General features: G+C 46.3%; 1 protein-coding gene and 1 long non-coding RNA gene across 2 annotated transcripts in view; one reads left to right on the top strand and one right to left on the bottom strand.

Annotated features, from left to right (window-relative positions):
• Nucleotides 1-2,196: 2,196 nt before the first annotated feature.
• Nucleotides 2,197-6,018, bottom strand: LOC135973425 (uncharacterized). Its single transcript, XR_010590249.1, has 2 exons — nt 5,621-6,018; nt 2,197-4,259 (listed from the first exon to the last, which is right to left on the bottom strand). It is a non-coding gene; the product is annotated as an uncharacterized LOC135973425 (long non-coding RNA).
• TBX22 (T-box transcription factor 22) overlaps nt 5,020-20,986 on the top strand; it is a 26,482-nt gene continuing 10,515 nt past the window's right edge. The window contains exons 1-5 of the mRNA XM_065556526.1: nt 5,020-5,188; nt 15,548-16,622; nt 17,355-17,508; nt 18,337-18,438; nt 19,741-19,915. Coding sequence (XP_065412598.1) covers nt 16,457-16,622; nt 17,355-17,508; nt 18,337-18,438; nt 19,741-19,915 — 597 coding nt within the window. The 5' untranslated portion in view covers nt 5,020-5,188; nt 15,548-16,456. The remainder of the gene's footprint in view (nt 5,189-15,547; nt 16,623-17,354; nt 17,509-18,336; nt 18,439-19,740; nt 19,916-20,986) is intronic.

Genomic DNA, 20,986 nt, shown 5'->3' with positions numbered 1-20,986 from the left:
TATTGAAGTTAGGCTGACTGGTCTATAATTTCCTGGGTCCTCATTGTTCCCCTTTTTAAATGTAGATACAATGTTTGCCCTTCTCCAGTCCAGTGGGACCTTGCCCATCCTCCATGAGTTCTTGAAGATAATTGCTAACGGTTCTGAGATTGCATCAGCTAGTTCCTTAAGTACCTAGGATGAATTTCATCAGGCCTTGCTGATTTGAAAATCCTTAACTTATCTAAATATTGTTTAACCCGTTCTTTCCTAATTTTGGCTTGCCTTCTTCCCCCTTTTTGTTAATATTAATTGTGTTGAGTATCTGGTCACCATTAACTTTTTTAGTGAAGACTAAAGCTAAATAGGCATTAAACACCTCAGCCTGCTTGATGTCATCAGCTATTAGCTCTCCTTCCTTGCTATGCAGAGTCTACTTTCCTTCATCTTTCTCTCCCTCCTAATGTATTTAAAGAACCTCTTCTTATTGCTTTTTATGTCCCTTGCTATGTGTAATTCATTTTGTGCCGTAGCCCTTCTAATTTTGTCTCCACATGCTTGTCCTGTTCTTTTATATTCCTCCTTAGCAATTCATCCATGTTTCCATTTTTTATAGAATTCTTTTTTGATTTTCAGGTCATTAAAGATGCTGAGCCATATTGCCCTCTGACTATTCTTCCTGTCTTAGTGAACACTGAAATAAATCCTGAAATTTAAAGCACTTGAATAAATTAAATGATTCATCAGAAATTGTAGGTTTGCTTGGAAATGTAGCATAAAGGAGACGACATAAGATTCAGCATAAAAGAAGTTCCACTTTTCCAAAAAGTATCAGCAGCAAACAGTGCACAAAAAGGACATTCCTGCATCCTATATCTTAACCATGCTATTATCTGAGCTGACCAGTGAACTTCATTCTCTCATACCATTTTTCATTAAACTTCATCTGGTCTATCCAGATCCTGCTCTGTATTAGTGGTTTTAAATGGGTAAAATATACTCTCATTTCAAAACAATGTATTTGTCAACATCATGACAAATCAGAATACATATCACAACTAGAAAATGCCACGTTAGCCAGCATTAACTGATTTAGGGCCTAACTGACCTCAATTGGATTAATCTCCTGAGTAAAGACAGTAGGATTTTGCCTTGTATGTTAATAACAACAGTATTACCATCCTTTTGTTATAATGAAGCCTACTTCAGCCTCCTTTGGACAGGAACGTGTGGGATGAAGAAGAATAACACAAATGATCAAAAGAGGGTATTTTTGCAGGTCCATTTAAACTAACCAACCAATGCATTTAAAATTCAGCAGAAACACTACTAAACTCCACTGGGTTTTGTGACTGGCTCACAACCATCACTCAGTTTTCCTGGATTAAGCAGGAATCTGTAGTCTCCAGAGGACATAACAGTGCACAATACGGTCAAAGGGAATTTTCAGTTTGGCTTGGAAGACCATACAAATGTACCAGCAATTCCAAATGTAGTTCTGAGCTTCCACTCCTTATTCAGGCAAAATTGCCAGTGATTTTTAGGTCCCCTAACTCCCACTGAAATTTATAGGAGTTAGGTGCCTAAATATCTTTAGGGATCTGGACCTTCCTGTCTGGAACTGCTCCAAAGACTGGACAGTACAGTCACTACAAGGCTCACATATTGTAATGTAAAATATAGTTATAAAGAAACAGTAATTCCCATCAATAGTTTGTGATGTATCATTAATCATTTTACCGCCTGCTCCACACCCACCTATTCACATCCATGGGCTGACATTGTTTTCAAAGGTTATTTCCCAGGGCCTCAGATGCTGTGTCCTTGCAAGATGATCAGACAGAGTTTCTGAGAGCACTAGCTCAACAAGGTCCTGTAAGCCCCAGTAGGCAGAGCAGAGTGGAGCCCTCTGTCTTTACTGCTCATTCTCTTTTCAGTTTGATTTTTTATGCTGTTTTGAAATTATTTCCTGAGGAGGACAGGCCTGTCTGATATGCCCTCTTTTCACCACCCTCTCCTCCCATTCAATCCACTATCTGTGTGACATAGAGCTGCAGTATTAATAGGGAAAAAATCCGGACAATTAGCAAATCTAGAATTCTCCCAATATTTATCATATCAGAATGTTATTATTTATATTTCTTATGTAACCACGTACCTGCAGTAGCTTGACCCTGCCAGCAGGTAGGGGATCTTGGGGGACAACTACTGCACTGGTGGGGTGCAAAATAGACTTTATTAAGAAAATGCAAAAACAGGAAAAATTCAATAGTGAGGGGTATGGGGTTTATTAAGGTAGACAATTGGGGAGGGGTTTCTTTTAGTAAATAGGATAGGGGGGTTCAATAGTGGGGTACAATACAGTGGGGTACAATACGGTTGGTAACCAATTAACACTGAAGTATAAATGTAACAGGTAGCTAACAGTTTCTATGTAAAGGGTGTGTCACAGCAGCATATGACCAACTAACAGTTATGGGTAAAATGTGTTAAATAACCAACAACTCTAGGTAAAAATGTGTCACAGTGGTGTAAATGTAAAATGTGAGGGGTGTTAGAGAGAAAAAGGGTAACCAATGGGGTTTTATGCTAGACTTCAGTAATACAATTGAGGTTTGGCAGCAGTAGGAGCAGGGTGAGCACGTGGGGGAAGGGATTAAGAGAGAGAGAGAGCGAGAGAGACAAAGAGCAGACAGGCTGCAAGTTTAAACAGCAGAGAGACAATTATACAGAACACAGCAAAATCTTATCTATGATTTAACTTAACCAAGACTACACAAATTAGCAAGTAACAAAACACAATGCAACAATTCTTTAAGCCTAACTTACAGAGTACAATGCAAGCAATTTTCTAAACCTAACTTAACCACAACTATGCAAAATGAAATTACAATTTATCTAGACTAAAGGCTAAATCTAACCTAATGGGTACGCTCAAAAACAAACAAGAGCGGGAAGATGCCCCCCCAAAGACCCCTAGCTGATCAGACCAGGTGGCTAAGCAAGGACCTTCTCCGGGGGTCTGATCAGAAAATGTCTGGTTTTAAGGGCAAATTCAGGCAGTTTCCCGCCAGTAACTTTGATTGGTTCCCCTTAATCCAGGGGAGGAGAGAAGGCAGGGAAACTGCAGGTAGGCATAGGACATGTCTGGGCAAGTTCTGAGTCACAGGTATGACTCATATGCTCAGCTACGTGGCCACTTTAGGTCTTGCATACCTGGGCAGAGCACCCTACACCGAGCCGGGTCCGAACAAAGAAGCTAGACAAAGGAGCGAAAAAAGCCCCCACCTCCCTGAGCAGAGCAATGGCTCCAGTCAGTCTGCACAAGCCATTTCCATGAGCAGGGCCAGGCTGTGACTTTGGTCAGTTCCGGGGGGGGGGGGGGGAGGAGGAAAGGAGCGGCCACTCAAAAAAGGAATCCAGCAGCGGGACAGCTGTAACAGACATAGGTAATGTCTCCTAAATGTAAAACCAAATAAAAACTCTCTGTCTCTCTCTGTGTGCGTATACAGATGTGTATGTGAACCACAGCCACGGTGTATATGTGAAAATCAAACACACCAGAGAAGGAAGGGAAAAGAAGTGAAAGGAGATATTTTTCACAAAAGTCCTTTCTACTGCCAACCTAGATTCAGATAATTGTGTTTCAAATGACAGAAAGCACAGACCACATCAAAAGCCAGGGACTTTTAATTGCAATGATAACCATTTAGCCAGAGGAATTAAAAAAAAAAAAAAAGAATCACTGATTGATTTCAACCTCAGGTCTGGTGATTAAGGCGCGGGAGTGGGGAATGGGTGACAGCAGAAGTCCTGAGGTATTTTAGGAAACCTTTTCTGTTGCTGATGGGTGAACGGAACTTCCATGTTATTTGCATGGGCAGAGGAGTGTCAAATGAAACTTTGGGCTTCCTTTGTCTACAGTCCTGAGGTCCACTCAACACCATCAGCTGAGGACAGTGGTGACACACAGTGCTGATTTCCCTTTCTGATGTTTTGGCTGGTAAAACTTTTCTCTGCAGATTTGATGTTTCATGCTCCAGCTTTGATCTTGTTTCTCCTGCCCAGCTGCCAGGAGGTTTTGCTATACCTCAGTAGGCCTCAGTATTCCTCCTCTGATTGATTGAATAGGGGGATTGTCAGTTTCTCTCCAAAGCCATCTCAGGCCCTTTTTCTGCCTGGTGAGAACGGAATAGCTGAGTCTCCTTTAAGGGGAAATTGAGCTATCTGATTTCTTCTATGTTGTTCTGGGATATTGCAGTTTTCAGGAAACCTCCTTCCTGCAACAGAAATAGCTTGTGATTTGCTTGCAATCTTGGATTTAAAATAAAGAAGCCACCAGAAGTTGTAGATGATACTATTAATGGGACAAATCACCAAATAAAAATGGACAAGAGTTCAGATCACAAACCACCAGTCAAGCAAGGGAGCTGCTAGGGAAGTCTGCAGGGCTTCTTCTAGCCCCATTAAAGCCATGGCCTCTGGGTTCTTGTTGTTAGTGTTAACTTATTCCTTTCACGTCTTCTGATTCCTGCACTGTTCAGGCCTGGAAAAGTGGAGCTTTGAGAATGAGCCATAGGGATGGCCCTAGACCCATGGTGACTACATTTGGAAAATGCTCACCTTTAGGCCTAGGATCAATCTCATAGCTGCAGGCTCGTGTCTCTGAAGTTACACGCCCAAAACGTTACCCGGCAGTGGCACCTCCCCAGTTCTTCACCCGTTTATTTGCTTGCGGGTTTGTTAGTTGTTCTCATGCGCGGGTCGCCCCCGATGGAAATAATTCACAAAGCCTTGCCAGGCGCGTTCCCCCAGCAACAGAGCAGGTACAAATCACTGTGCGCGCCCGGGGACGCGAGCCGCTGTTTGGGGCAATCGCCTGGCTCTGATCAGAAGCCACTACCTTCCCGGTGAACCAAACCTCCGCCCGCTCCACTTCTAACCCGCTCCAAGAAGGGCGCAGCCCCAATCAGGACAGGAAACACATTGCCCACATGAAAGGGTGGGACGGACCCAGCCCGCTGCACTGCATTGTTCCACTCTGGGCCGCACAGCAGACCCCGCACATTGTTCTCATTTGCAAATGTACCTGCTCCCCCCCCCCCCCCCCGGCTTTCGCTGGTTGATGAAAGTCCCTTTTGCTGACTTCTCGCCAAACCCCTATTGGAACCAGTACCTTCAACTGGCGCTTTGAGACTCGGGGTTGGAGGTAAGGTGAAAAAGAAGCGTCTGACTTGGATCAAAAGCGAAACCCTTCTCTGCTTTATGTTTAAGCAACGGAAGGTAACGTTGCTGGGGAGAACGGAGTCAGTTCTGCCCCCATTTACACTGACGCTGTGTAACCGAGGGAAGCAGCTGGCCCGTTTTCATTTGCAATGCTTGTCTTTTGTCGGACCTGTTTGAACAAACCTCCTTGCAAACACCCGCTGGCTCTTACCTTCCCTGGTGTCTAAATGCCGCCATCCAAAAGGCACGGGGAGGGTTAAACCAAGCAAAGAGCTAGCGATTTCCGGGGGCAAATAACCCTCCCCCCCCCAAAAAAAACCGACCGATGACGGGGGCGATGTCTCTGCTGGCATCCCAGCTCCTGCACCAACCCATTAAACCATCCTTTAATTTAGAGTCCCTCCGGGTAAGATACCTGCATCCATTTTTGTGGCACGAGGCCGCTCTGTGTTTGTTTCATTCCCTCGGCTTCCAAACCGAGCAAGGGCCGAGAAATCGTTTCCCCTGGCAGCTGGCTGGCGCTGGCCAAAGGCGCCTGTTCACTCCTAGCGGCCGAGTTCCGCTCGGACAGACGGGGAAGGTTCGAATAGAGGCGCAGCTCGAGGGTGTTCACGCCAGTTCTGCTCGCTAAGAGCTTGTCAGGTCGAGTCACTGGTGTAAATCAACGTTTTCTTGACAGATTGACTTGAAGCGCGGGGAAATATTTCCACACCAAGGCCAGGGATTATAACCCCACTCAACGCCGGGAGGAAAGTTTGGTAATCGGCTGGCGGCAGATCTGGCACTCCAGACCTGGCTGTGGGCTAATTTTTGACCATTGGGGGGGGGGGGGGGGGTTGGGATGATGAGAGGTTGGTCTGTGACATGACATTTATCACGTGCGTGGCGTGGGTGCTAACTGTGGCGCATCAGGCCTGAGACAATGGGGGCTGAAATGAGGGAAAGCAACGGCGAGGTCATAAAATATCTGCAACAAGTGAAAATAAAAAGAGCTGATACATAATCCCCCTACCCCAATAACCTCTTTGTAAAGAGTCTGGCAAACAGAACTTCCCCAGAAGATTTCGGGGCGAGACTGGAATGTCCCCCTGATAGAAATGGCTTTGAGTTCAGTTTAAAGAGTCTCATGGCGATGACTGGGTTTTATACAGCTAGGGGAAGTTTTGCTGCTGCCGCGATGGGACGTTAGGTCAGGCGGGTTTCCTCGTATCGAGAAACGGATTCGAAGTGGCTGAGAGACGCTGGAGTGTCGATTTTCAGGTCTGGTTCTAGCTGCAGCCCAGCCACGTTACAGAAAACAGGACTGCGCTGAAATGTAATCTCCCCTCTCCTCCATAATTCATTCGCTTCTCAGCCCCAGGCACCTGCTGCAGTGAGTCGAGGAGGGATTCTCTTTTACATGGACTCTGACCCAGCCCCACAGGTCACATCTTCTGGGGAAAGCCACGTCTCTCGCCAGAGGAACAGCCAAGATTTCAGCACCTGAGTACCTCGGACTGCATCTAACTGGTGACATTTTTATGTCAGATCTCATCATGTGTGAGCTGCTGGATTACAGCAGGATTGTAAAGTCACTCCTTTTGCTTGAACCCTGGTAGAGAAAGAAGCAGGGAGGGAGGTGTATGTTACAGGGCAATTCTGAGACTAGAAGTGCAGTGACGTCCTGATTGTGATGAGTGTATAGCGCTTCCTGCACATGTATTTCTCCCTGGAAGGATGAAATCGCTCACAATATTTTGGGTGGTTACACGCCGCCCACTTTTCAAAGAGGACCGAATTCTCCGTAGCTCTGTTTACAGGGATTCAGTGGAAAGCTCAACGCGCTTGTTTCCTCGTGTTCTTAAGGTGAACGTGTTTTGCAAGGCAACGCAGATCTCGCCCTGGATGTTTTGCAGTGCAATGCGCCCTCCCCCGCCATGTTTCATTGCAAGCAGCAGCTTCTAACTGGTTTCAGCTCTGTTTGTGCTCCTCGGTTCAGCTCCAAAGTATCGAGGTCAGCTGACCTTCCAGCGTAGGGGGAATGAATGAGAAAGTCCCGCTCTCCAGATGTCCCTTTTCTTACAAACACAGAGCGCAGCGCCTCAGCCGCCTCGTCCGGCTTCCCTTCCGAGGGTGGAACTCATTGCTGAAGCCGGGCAGGGCTGGCCTTGGTGCTCTGGCGCCCCACTTCACCCCTTCCCTGTGCGTCCCGGTCCACACACCATCCCCTCCCACCTCTTCGCCTCCGGGGCCGTTTGCCACCGTGCGGGGATCCGAGGGGCTCCCCGGCAGCCAGGAAATCAAAGCATTTTCCTCTTCTGTAAGAGCATTTGCCATCCTCCTGCTCATGAAAAGGCAGTGAGACAGGCCCCTCACCTGGTACTCTAGGCCACTTCTGGGGATGTTTCTGGCTGGTGCAGGAGGGAGATGCCGGGGCATCCTAGAAGAAGAAGAGGGAAATAAATACAACAGACACCAGCAAGAAGTATGATACTCTTTGATCCAGCAGATTCAGTTAGTATTAAAGGTGTATATGGGTAACAAGAGTATCCAGAGTTATGAGTAAATATTTAAATAATTTAACACCAGGAAGGAGGCAAAAATGGCCACTGATTTACTGACCCAATTAGAAAAGCCTGGTACTGCGCATTGAAAACAGCCCCTAAATGACTCAGGATTGAGCTGGGCAGGTCATGCCCCTGAACCAAGAAGGCCTTGCCTTTAGGCTGATCCATATGGGACCACAGGGTAGACAGTAAGTTCAACCCCAACCCCTCTGATATCATTTAAAAAACATAGTGGGAGAGGTGATCACTGAGTCAGCACATATCCAGATTCAGAAGAGCCTTAAATAGGATCAGCATGATTTTCAACTGATTCCACTGATACACTAACAGCTAGTGTAGGCCAGCCCTATCTCCCAGGGTTGATGAGAGGGTAAAGACTTTAAAGGCTGTGAAGCAGTTAGAGCTCTGCTGATGAAAAGTGCTATATAAGAAATAGGTGTTGGATTATTAAGAAAGAAAGACAGACTAGTGTAAGCCTGCCTGGCAACTAGCTAGTTGGCAACCAGTGCAGATAATTTAAATTTCCACCTTCAACATGCACTTCTTTAGTATTTTACTCAGCACTTCCTGTCACTTCAGAGTTATTTGGCCTGATTCTCTTCTCACTAACTCAATTTCTGTCAGTGAAACTCCCTTGATTCCAGTGGAGTCACTCTTGATTTACATTGGAGTAAGTGAAAATATTAATAGACCCATTATGACCTTATGTTTTAGACAAAAAAGATTAAAACATTCTTTGAAATGCATTGTGGAATTTACATTGATATTATACTTCATAATACCTCCTGGATAGCTGATTTGAAGCTTCCCTTCTTCTGTTATAATTTCAAATCAATCTGAAATGTTCCTGTTCCTTCCTCTCTCTCATTACAGCTAACAGTAATTCTTTCATGGCCTAATCTTGCACAGTATTCTCATTAATTCAAATGGGAATTCCATGTGTGGCGTACTTACAATAACAGGCTCGCATATTGTAAGGCTCTCATAAGTAAAAATAGCAGAATTGCAATCAAAGCCAGACATATTTGGTGTCAGGAAAAGAACCTAGGACCTTCAGTTCCTAAACCACAGGACTCGCGCACCCGAGTTCTATCAGCTGTAAGTAGGTTTCTCATCTTCTCGGTAGGGTGCAGCCAGCCACTGTAGAGTGGTAGGGTCTTGCAGCACTCCCCATTATATTCATATATAAAATGTAACCTTCAGCAGAAGCTACATTACCAAGCACTAAATAACCTCAGATCCATCCTGGCAGAGAAGGTCCTGACACATAGGAGATCTAGGTTTTGAACAGAGCTCAGTAAATAATTGATTTTTTTGGTTCAGGAGCTGACCTGAAAAATGTTTTAAAAAATCAGTTTGAACCTTTGCTGATTATTTTCATTATTTCTCACCATAATGAAATAAACAAAAACAAAATCAGTTTAGGTTGAATTAAATGTTTCATTTGACTTGAAATTAATTCTTTCCGTTTTTCCAGTGTTTTTCACCCCTTTTTGTTTTGTTTTTTTCACAGCTAAATTTTGAAATGAAACACTGTTTCAAAACAAATGGTCAAAACAAACGTTCCCATTTTTCAAATAGGATTTTCCTTATTTATTTGTTTGTTGCCAAAAGTATTCACCAAATTTGACTCCAATTTTCAAATAGTTTTGGTGTTTCCCAAAATGCATTTTCCAGCAGATTTACTATTTACTATTGACTTACTATTTACTACTATTAGACTTACACTAGTCTTTCTTTCTTTCTAATACAACACCTATTTCTTATATAGCACTTTTCATCAGCAGAGCTCTAACTGCTTCACAGCCTTTAATGTCATTACTATTTACTACTATTACTTACTATTGACTACTATTTACTTATTGATTTACTATTGACTGCCTCACTGTAAATATCGGTCCTGATTGGCTGAGGAGCAGTCTTTTCAAGTAGAGGGGGTTGCATGAGACTGAGCCATTCTGCCTCTGCCTCTCAGCTGGTGGGAGTCCTTTCCCAGCTACCCACTCATCTGCTGGAGCAATGTGTAGTCAGTACAATTGTTAATTCGCACTATTTATCAGGTTATATTTTTCACAGTGCGGTTCATTGTAATCCCACAAGCTATTTTTTTTTCATCCTGAGAATACCAATTTGTTAAACAGTCCCAAGTAAATTATCTCTTCTGGTTCTAGTGATGAATTTGTTGTTGAAACATTGTTTTTATTGGGCAGATAATGGGATCTGGGCAGGAGAGATAGGGGAGTTTTCACATAATAGAACACTTGTGAAACACATCAGTAAAGACAATGCTTCTTACACTTTCTACTGTAGCAGAGCATTATTTCACACAATGCACAGTCAACCTGTGGAACTCCTTGCCAGATGATGTTGTGAAGGCCAAGACTATAACAGAGTTCAAAAAATAACTAGATAAATTCGTGGAGGATAGGTCCATCAATAGCTATTAACCAGGATGGACAGGAATGGTGTCCCTAGCCTCTGTTTGCCGGAAGCTGGGAATAGGCGACGGGATGCACCACTTGATGATTGCCTGTTCTGTTCATTTCCTCTGGGGCATCCAACATTGGCCACTGTTGGAAAACAGGATACTGGGCTAGATGGACCTTTGGTCTGAGCCAGTATGGCCATTCTTTTGTTCTTATGGTCTATCTGAGTCACATGCCTGGATCTGGGAAGCTGAGAGACAAATGCTTTTGGAACAATGGATTCACTTGGATTCTACTTTATTTGGTTCAAGAGATTTTCCCTGGTCAGTAACTGTGGCTTCCCCATGTTTAAGACCCATTTTGCTGTGTTGTGTACCCTGTTCTGTTCAGTAAAAGTTGCACCCTTCACACCATTTCTCTGCATAAACGTGTCATGTTCCCCTTCAAGTCATATGCATATTCCATTATTCTGAGTTAGAGATAATTTTATAATTTAGAAGTAGCAAAACCACCTAGGCCACCTCTAAGAAGTAGAATGACAAGGCACATTCCACACATATGGTATTCTACTTATAGCAGTACATGCCATATATCTTACTTTCTATATATAGATATTTTCTATCTTGTCCTGTAATTTAGAATTCCATTTTGGTGTCTGGCTTTGTAAGAGCTAGAGTCAGAAGCTGCTGCCTATTCCCTTGAACAAGAAATGTTCCACATCTCGCAAAGGATTCAGGCAGTCCGGAAATTTCTTTGCTATTGCTGCAGTGTCAGAATATTATACATTTATCCCAACTCACTCTCAAAGTTGACAGTGACACTAGACTCTAATGTTCCAAATGCTGGGGACACGATTAAAAGGCATATGAAAATAAAATTAGACTCTTACACTTTTGTAATCCATGAAGGCACTTCTATTGTGTATATTTAAGGCTGACACCACGAGGTAGAGTGGGGAGGTGGTTATGTAAGAACACCCTTGACAACTGAATTACACTGCTTTGGGCAAACCGTTTAAGCTTTTCTATGCCTCAGTTTGCCCAGCTGTAAAATGCTTATGTTCAAGCTTTGTGTATAATGTAATTATGCAACCTTGGAAATGTCTGTGGATGTTAACTTTTATTCAGACTGAAGCATAAATCCCTGTTTGTGGCACATGAATGCACACACATGCTGCATACCTCTGCTTTTAAGTTTCTTTTAGGGCCTTTTTATCTTCTTGCTCTCTCCTTCCCTGTCTCTTTCTTTGCTTTGTGCTTTCCCCAGCAGTGGAAGGGGATGGATTTCCTATGACTGTTCCAAGAATGCTGTCTTTAAAAATACAGAGTGAGAGGCAGCAAGATGATCTTTCCAGAGTGAGGACACCAACAAAGGCAAAAGTAACTGCCAGTCTGCCTAGGTCTTCTCTCAGGGATGGCGGTGGACTTTCCACTCTGAGCCTTACCAGCTGGGGAAAGGAGAGGCATCAACAATTTATAATCTGTCCCTTGCCAGTGGGTCTTATGAGCCCTGCAGGAGCAGAGACTGTGACCAGCTGAAGGAGTGGGGGAGCAAAGGCAGCAGTGACAATAGGGGCTGCAGAACTTGGGGGATGAGAGGACGCAGCAGAGGCAGTTGCTACTTAGGGATCTAGTTGCCAGATGGGGATCCTGTGTTCTAACAAGCCAAAGCTTTGCTCCTATAAATGGCTGCATAATTCCCCTTTGCTGCATAATCAGGGTACAGCTCTGCCTCATGAACCCTGTGATGTAAATGTGTGTCTGTGTGTGAGCTGCTGTCTCATTTAGGCCTAAGGCTTCTATGGGGTCTGGGATATAGGGTAAAACCCCAACATTAGGACTGACTCACTCTAGGCCTTATGTCAGCACAGGGATTCAGGGGGTAGAAAGGCTGCCCAGAGGCTTGCTCTGGTGCAAGGGGCCTGCAACTCCTGCTCTGGCAGGACCCCGGAGTCAGGCAGCACAGCTCCAGAAAGTGGGAGGAGTTTGGCCAAGTTGCTGGGGGCTGCTGATTGAATGCGGTTTCCAGGCAATCTCCATTGGTGGGGCTCCTATGGAGGCCTAGCCACAATATGGAGCAGACCCTCCTCCGGTGGAACCCTAGGGAGCACGGGAAGACAAACCCTGCCTGCCAGCAATTGCTGGGGAAAGGGAGTACAATTTGCAGCCACTCTACCAGCAGGGCGGAATCAAGCCAATTGATTTCCGTGCATGGCTTACCTGAAAATATTTGTGACAATGAATCATAGAAATAGAAATCATAGAAATGTCGGGCTAGAAGGGATCTTGACAGGCCATCAAGTCCAGCCCCCCGGTGTAGAAGCAGGACCAAGTAAACCTAGATCATCCCTGACAGGTGTATGTCCAACCTGTTCTTAAAAACCTCCAGTGTATGTAAATTAAGATGCCATGGGATAAAAGGGAAGGTCCTTTCATGGATTGAGAACTGGTTAAAAGAGAGGGAACAAAGGGTAGGAATAAAGGTAAATTCTCAGAATGGAGAGGGGTAACTAGTGGTGTTCCCCAAGGGTCAGTCCTCGGACCGATCCTATTCAACTTATTCATAAATGATCTGGAGAAAGGGGTAAACAGTGAGATGGCAAAGTTTGCAGATGATACATACTAAACTGCTAAAGATAGTTAAGTCCAAAGCAGACTGTGAAGAACTTCAAAAAGATCTCACAAAACTAAGTGATTGGGCAACAAAATGGCAAATGAAATTTAATGTGGATAAATGTAAAGTAATGCACATTGGAAAAAATAACCCCAACTATACATACAATATGATGGGGGCTAATTTAGCTACAAGTCAGGAAAAAGATCTTGGAGTCATCATGGATAGTTCTCTGAAAATGTCCACGCAGTGTGCAGAGGCGGTCAAAAAAGCAAACAGGATGTTAGGAATCATTAAAAAGGGGATAGAGAATAAGACTGAGACTATATTATTGCCCTTATATAAATCAATGGTACGCCCTCATCTCGAATGCTGCGTACAGATGTGGTCTCCTCATCTCAAAAAAGATATACTGGCACTAGAAAAGGTTCAGAAAAGGGCAACTAAAATGATTAAGGGTTTGGAACGGGTCCCATATGAGGAGAGATTAAAGAGGCTAGGACTCTTCAGCTTGGAAAAGAGGAGACTAAGGGGGGATATGATAGAGGTATATAAAATCATGAGTGATGTGGAGAAAGTGGATAAGGAAAAGTCCATTAATGGCTATTAGCCAGGACGGGTAAGGAATGGTGTCCCTAGCCTCTGTCTGTCAGATGATGGAGATGGATGGCAGGAGAGAGATCACTTGATCATTGCCTGTTAGGTTCACTCCCTCTGGGGCACCTGGCATTGGCCACTGTCAGTAGACAGGATACTGGGCTAGATGGACCTTTGGTCTGACCCGGTACGGCCTTTCTTATGTTCTTATGTTCAGTGAGGGGCATTCCACAACCTCCCTTGATGGCCTGTTCAAATGTCCATGAGTTTGCTCAAACATGAAATCACCACAGGAATGGGTACATCCGTTCCCAGTGTCTTCATGAGAAATGTCTGGAAATCTCCCCATTACAAAGAGTGGCATAAGAGTCACAGCTGCTTCTACTTTAAGAGTAACTGACATGTTGGGGAGGTGAAGATAGAGGTCCAGAACAAAGCTTTTAATACACCTCTGTTGAGCCAGTCAGGAGGCAGAGATTTACATAGGTTGGCATCAGAGGTGAATAATCTGGTTCACTGAATTCAATGGCAGCCGATCAAGATGCATGTACCGGCTTGGCCCCAGCTACCTGAGAAACTACCTGTCTTTGTGGCTGTTGAGATCAACTGGAACACTTGCTAAAAGCCTCTGGATTTGAACATCTGGGAGCACTAGGCAAGGGGTCCGGGTTGGGAGACTCAGGTCTGGAACTCCCCTCTTCCTTTTGTCTGGGAGAGATCAAGGCCACAGGGCGTGGTATAAAGGCCATCTGTTCACTCGGAGTGACTTTGCCCTCGGTATGGAGCTCACCCACAAAATACCCCTGCGCCATTTAAGATGCAGGTGGAGGGCAAACGTGTGAGTGCACTCGCTGCTCCAGCCCACGGATAGTGACCGAGAACGGGCTGTACTACAGCTCTGCACCCAGGTCCCTGCTTGGAAAGTGGCTTCTGCCCTCTCTCCCCCAAACGCCTCTGTGCACATCGCTGGCAACGGGCCTGGTTGCTCAGTCTGCTTGGGGCACGTTAATTTCATCTCCCGAAGCTTTTGCTGGAGAGGGACTAAGCCTAGGGTTGAGTGAGTCTGTTCGTTTTTCAGCAGCTCCATTTTGTCTTGTTTCTAAGAATGTGTGTGTGCGCCCTAGAGACAAGTGTGATGGGTGCATAAAAAGTAATCAATACATATTCGATCAGACGGATTGAAACTGCTGTGCCGTTGACCTCTGAAGAGGTTAAAAATAGTCAAGTCCTGATTCATCCTCAGGACTTCCTTAGCCGATCAAGACCAGACTGTTCTTATCTTTTTACACTTACCTATCACCCAGGAGGTCTGGGAGGTTAATTCAATTAATGTCTGTAAAAGCGCTTTGAGATCCCGGAATGTAAGTGGCTATTGAATTAGAGAAATTTTTGATTTATATAAATAAGAGTTGTGGATTTAGAGCAGAATGTAAATCCTGCTGTTTGGTTTGATTTTGCTTTTGCTTTTTAAATCGAGGTTCTTTATGAATCAACTTTGCTGATTTTGCGAAGTATTATATTTATTATAAAATATACTGGCTGAAATATTAACAATAGTATCCAAGACTTTTCCTAATTGTATAAATATTCTCAATACACGACATAGCATTTTTATCCTGGGAAAGGAGGAACGAATGATGCATTGACATTCTCAGTAGTCCTCAATAATGAGTGAATTATATTTGTATAAATTGGTTGGCAAGGATAAATATACAGTTATTTCCCTTTCTGTCACATTTTAAACGGGATGGAAGTTGTTTTAAGGCACTTTTCAATAACATTTCCAAGCAGGAAGAAGAGATTTGTAATATTTGGAAACCTAGTCACTGGAGTTATAGCTGAAATCGTTTCAAAGGAAAGGAACTATACCCTCGAATGACCGGGTTTTGCAGGGCTCAGATTATATTTCTGTTCATCAGTAAATGAGGGGAAGATCTGTTCTGAGAATTGGTAACTTAATCGTTGCATTTTTATTATTTTAAATCTCTGAAGACTTGTGTTGTAGCCTTGCCTTTGTCTGTTATATGGACATCTGCAATACCGCGAAGCTATTCGAATTATATTTATTATAAAATATACTGGCTGAAATATTAACAATAGTAACTGAAATGAATAATTTGAATAAAATATTTTGATTTTTCCCCTTCTAATCTGCTGCAGATGCTCGCTCCTGGGTGGCAGTGATGCAGTGTCCTTGTCCTGCCTTGGAAGTGAAAACGTGTAAATGTTACATCCTTGATCCTGTTAAAAAAAAACCCTTCGTCTTGCCCTTACTCTCACATACGAAGGAGTCGCCTACACCTGGGGGTAGGGGACTACAGTTTGACTCGATGAGCTTTAAAACCCAAAAAGAGGTCAGTTTGCTTTAATAGCACCGTTTAGGTTTCCGAGGAGGGAAAACAAGGCAGTTGAAGTGAATCACACACGTTGTGTCTTAATTGGGGTAGCAAAAGCCTAGAGAGATTTTTGCTGGTTCTGGTTAAACATTATTTGCACTTTTGTTGGAAAAGTGGCCCCTAGTGTGCAATTATGTCACATTTCTTTGGCTTTTACAATTGAATGCAGAACAGTAACCTCTTTGATTTATCCTAGACGGGGCAGACTCCCTCTTTTCCCCACTCCCTCCCTCCTTTTCAGTCTTCCCCCCTTTTTTCCTTAGCCCTAGGAACTGTCACTCAATGTTTTTTACGCTCCCAACAGTTTCCAAAACAAACAGTGGTGCCTGCAGCCTTCTATTGATTCAGTTGGATGCAACAGTATCTCTCTCATGCGGCTGCTCCCCAATCGGAGCTGCTCCGTTTGCCAGTGAGGGCAGGTCTGTTCCCTAAAAATTCCTCCCCTTGCCAATCTCGTAGAACCAGCAGGAGGAATAAATCGAGGGATTTAACCTGCCGCGGGTGCCCGCATGCACGATGTGGAGGCAGTGCGAGGGAAGGGGCTGTCAGGAAGAACCTTACCGCTCCTGCCCGAGGGGACTTTTCGCTCTATTTTAGGATTTGGGGGATTTCCTTCCCGTTTTTAAAGGATCAGGCTTGAAGTTCCGCTCGGGAGGATCCAATTTGCGCCGGGATGGCTCTAAGCTCCCGAGCTCACGCTTTCTCCGTTGAAGCCTTAGTCGGGAAATCCGCAAAGAGGAAACTGCAGGACTTCAGAGATGAGAAACAACCGCCTCGCGCGGAGAAGGGAGAGGAGGACGGGACCGGCTGCAGAGGGACCGGGAAAAGCCAGGAACCTGGTTAGTATCCCCCGTTTTTCTCTTTAAATAACGTTTGACAGGAGCTGGCGCAGAGATTCCTTCGTGGCTAAGGGCTTCACAAACTCACGCAAGATGGGTTCCGCTCCTCAAACTCCGCAGCCAGGTCACGGGGAGAGGCTGCGGGGAGCCTGAGATCTGCATACATGCAAAACTACAGCCATGTATGAAAAACTTCCCGAGCTCTCTGGCTGACGTGCGGAAGCTGAGCCGCATCTCCATTTGTTTCCCCAGCCCGGCAGACCAGCAGGTTTCACAGAAACAGACCGAAGAACTTGCCCAGGTGGTGCACGCGAAACTTCCCGGTGGTTTGAATAAACTCCCCGAACGCCCTGTCTCACCTGAGCGGGTTCCCGGTTCCTGTGCAAACCCGTAACTAGAGAAGGGAGCGCTGCCCTCGGCTCAGGTTTGACACAGAAGGATTTGTGCCTGCCACGGAAAATAACCTTTGCCTTCCTTTTCCACCCCCGGGCCCTGTTAATCTCCAGGCGCTCGCAGAGATGGTTAGTCTAGATTTAGAGTAAACTAGACTAACCATCAGTATTCTGTATTATAGATTAAATATTTTCCCTTCTGCTGCAGCCTGTATCCAGAAAGCCAGTGCCCAGGGTGGGGGCTCTGCGGGCTAATTCAGGGGCAGGGGGGCATTTCTGTACATGTAAACTTGCTCTGAACAGGAATCGTGTAAATGCTTCTCATTTCTGTTCCTGGCAGAAAAGAGACCTAAAGCAGGCACATCAGCTTCTTTCTCGGCTAGCGCCGAAAGTCGAGAAGCGAAGGATGATATCCACGTGGAACTGCAAGGATCTGAACTCTGGAAAAGATTTCATGAGATCGGCACGGAAATGATTATTACCAAAGCCGGCAGGTATGGCAGAGCCAGTAAGCCTTGGGGTCTGGGTGTTTGCATGTAATTCATGAGTGATAGCCATAGGGTGTCTTCTGGCCCAAGAAAAACCCAGGTTCTTAAATACGTTTGTTGTGCTTTCGATTGCTTGTGCTAACGGGACGTTCTAGAGAGCGTTGTAAAATATAAAACTGAATCCATTCATTAAACCCCTTTGTCAAAGATTTGGCAACTGGACCAAAAGTAAACCAGTAGCCATGCGTTCAAAAAAGTGTAGTATGAATTTATGCATGATAACTGGAATAGTAGCCTATAAAATCTTCATACTTAATGTTCCAATATATCTCCTACAGACTATATTTGGTGTGTGTTTTCTCTTAAATATTTTAATCAACGCGAGTATTAGCAATATCGATATGAACAACATTACAAACGTTAACAACAAATGCGGGTATGTAACCTAATGTTAGAAACCACGATCAGTGGAATTCTGTTTTACTTATAGCGATCATTTTTATGCATATACTTTAATATTTCCCATATAGTAGATCTTACAGCAACTGTTTACATACAGCTAAAATGTTCCTTATCTCCATGAACACCCGCGCATAACAGATATTTTACTCCGCACATTCTGTGTAGTGTTTTGTACTAAGAGCGACAACTCCCAGAGGATTTCACTCCTCATATTTTCGGTGCAATCCCATTTTCCCATTCCTCGAAAGGGATTATTAAAAAAAATAGTTTTCGACTTTTAAACTGGGAGCTTTGTCCTGAAACTTTTTACTCCCGCCTTACAAGCTTCAAGCGAACGAGGGAGAATAACGGGCTCCTTTCTCCATCCCGCAGGAGAATGTTTCCCTCTGTCAGGGTGAAAGTGAAGGGTCTGGAACCAGCGAAACAATATTACGTCGCCATTGACGTGGTTCCTGTGGACTCCAAAAGATACAGGTAAAGAAACGGATCCACCAAATGCCGCGTGTTTTACAGCGAAACCAAACCAGCCTGCACCATGCACGTTGATTACAATAACTAGCTGATTACCCACGAGTCAGACCAGCAAAAGAGCCTTCTCCCCACCTCATTTCGGTGAAACTCCCTAGCGCCCAGCCTCAGAGCGGCGGCTCTCACACGTGTGTCCTGCGGCAGTTTCACTCGCGCGTTGCAAAGTGCGCCCCGCTGCCTCTCTGCGCAGCAAACACCCCCGGGAGAGTTTTCTTGCCTAGGGCGTCTCTGCGCTTGACCGAGGCATCTTGCAGCTCCGTAGTATGCCTCGCCTGTCGGTGCTCCCTTGACCATCCCTGCCCTGGGCGCGCACACACCCGGGGCAGGGCAATGCGCCCAGTCCCCAGCCCCTAGGCAGGTTACTTGTGGCCTGGAGCCCCCGAGGGTGCTGGGGTGGGGGTGGGGAGGGGAAGCCAGCTCCGCGGGTCTGTGCGGCTTGCTCAGCAGTCACCGAATGACAGGGGTGTGAAAGGGACACGGGGTGATCGCCGCCCGGAGGGGACAGGCCCTGGCTCCCGAGTACCAAGGGCTATTTCGGTGTGTGGGTTTGTGCAAAGATTATCGGTGTAAACCGGAGGGAGGTTCAGAGCCGGCCTTGCTTTGGGTGCAACAGCGAAATGACCCAACACAGACACAACAAGCAGCCTTGCCCCGCCCCCCAGCGCAATCAACCCGCAGGGCCCCGGGGTGCAATGAAACTAGCGCCCCCCGGGGCTGTGCGCCGGCCGGCGGGGCTCCGAGCTCCCAGGGACAATTCCACCGCCCAGGAACAGGAGCTGAGAACGGGCGGGGAACCTAAACCCAGGAAGGAAACCGGGGGTGGGGGGAAGAGTTGTTTCTCACCTAACTCCCACATACACACCGGTGACACAGATGACGAGGCAGAGGCCGACAAAGCAGCGGGACCAACTGATAACTCCGAGTTTGAATTGCAGCCCTTTAGTTTGTTTTAGCGGGCGCACGTGCGCGCAGGGAGAGTGTCTGCAGCGCGGAGAGCCCGCGGGGGTCCTGCTTCTCCTGGCCAGGAGTACCCCCCCTTTGCCCCTGCGCTGCCAGCCCTGAAGGGATGGGTGAGGCCGACCCAGCTGCTGGGTTTCCCGATGCAGGGCGCATACACCTCCCTGCAGGCCTGGCTGGGCACAGCCTGGCTTGGGAAACAAGCTCCACCGCTGGGGAGCTGACGCGGTGCCCAGCCCGGCCCGGGCTCCGGCTGTTGTCTGCTGACCCCGCTGTGTCCTCCCGTTCTAGGTATGTCTACCACAGCTCCCAGTGGATGGTGGCTGGGAACACAGACCACTCCTGTATAACGCCCAGGCTCTATATCCACCCGGATTCCCCCTGCTCGGGAGAGACCTGGATGAGGCAAATCATCAGCTTCGACAGGGTGAAACTCACCAACAATGAGATGGACGACAAAGGGCATGTAGGTGTGGACTTAGCTCGGTTCTCGTCCGGCAGGGGGGAGGGAGGCGGGCAGCGGCAGCCCCCCGGGAGGCGGATCCCCCCTCCCTCCGCGCAGCCCCCTCAGCTTGATTTCTTGTCTGGAGAGAATCGTCACTTGCCCCTGGACGGGCAGAGGTGGGAAGGGGTTTAGGCGGCTGCAGTGCTGGGTGCGGGATAAATGCACTTGAACAGTGTGCGGAGCTTTCTCTCGCTGTCCCTGGGCCATCCCGCTTCCAGTCTGTGGCTGGATCCGGGGCACATGCTTCCAGGGGAAGCTGAGGAAAGAGGGACTGACCAGGAACCGCGCTGGGGGCTCCAGGCCCCCCTTGGGGTGAGGCCAAGACCCTAAAGACGCAAAAAGCAACAGAGAGTCCTGTGACACCTTTAACAGATGTATTGGAGCATAAGCATGCGTCTGACGAAGTGGGTATTCACCCACGAATGCTTATGCTCCAATACATCTGTTAGTCTTAAAGGTGCCACAGGGCTCTCTGTTGCTTTTTACAGATCCAGACTAACACGGCTACCCCTCTGATAAAGACGCAAAGCGTTTTTCAGGCAAGTCAGATGCCAGCCAGGGAAGCGCCACGGGGACTCAGTGGGTGTCCATGAGCACCAGCCTGAGTGAGACCCGTTATTCCAAGTGCCCAGCACCCAGCAGAGATCGGGAAGGAGGGTTATAGCTGCACACAAGAGCCGCAACCTTACAGCCTTTCCACTGCAGTCATTTGTGACAGAAAGCGCCTAAATCCTGCACTGCTGGGGGGGCGGTAGATTTTTAGGGAATATCCCACACTCAGCTACAATCTGTCCCTTTCTTCTTGAGTTAAACGAACTGGATTTTCGAGTGCCAATTCCTATCCGGATCGGGGGGGTTGTTTTCCGCCCGAAATATTGTACGAAGATCGGGAGAGCAGTTTGGAGGAGGCGCTGCCAGTGGGGATTTGGGGCGGAGGAGAAACGATCACCAGAGAGCCGAGCCGTTGAAGCTGGGGAGGGTGTGGGTGTTTTGCTGGTATTTGCAAAATAAAACAAACGGGGCTTTACAAAG

Source organism: Chrysemys picta, chromosome 9 (genome assembly GCF_011386835.1).
Source record: "Chrysemys picta bellii isolate R12L10 chromosome 9, ASM1138683v2, whole genome shotgun sequence".
NCBI lineage: Eukaryota > Metazoa > Chordata > Testudines > Emydidae > Chrysemys > Chrysemys picta.
Note: the sequence above shows the minus strand (reverse complement) of the source record. Positions and strands in the feature narration are given on the sequence as shown.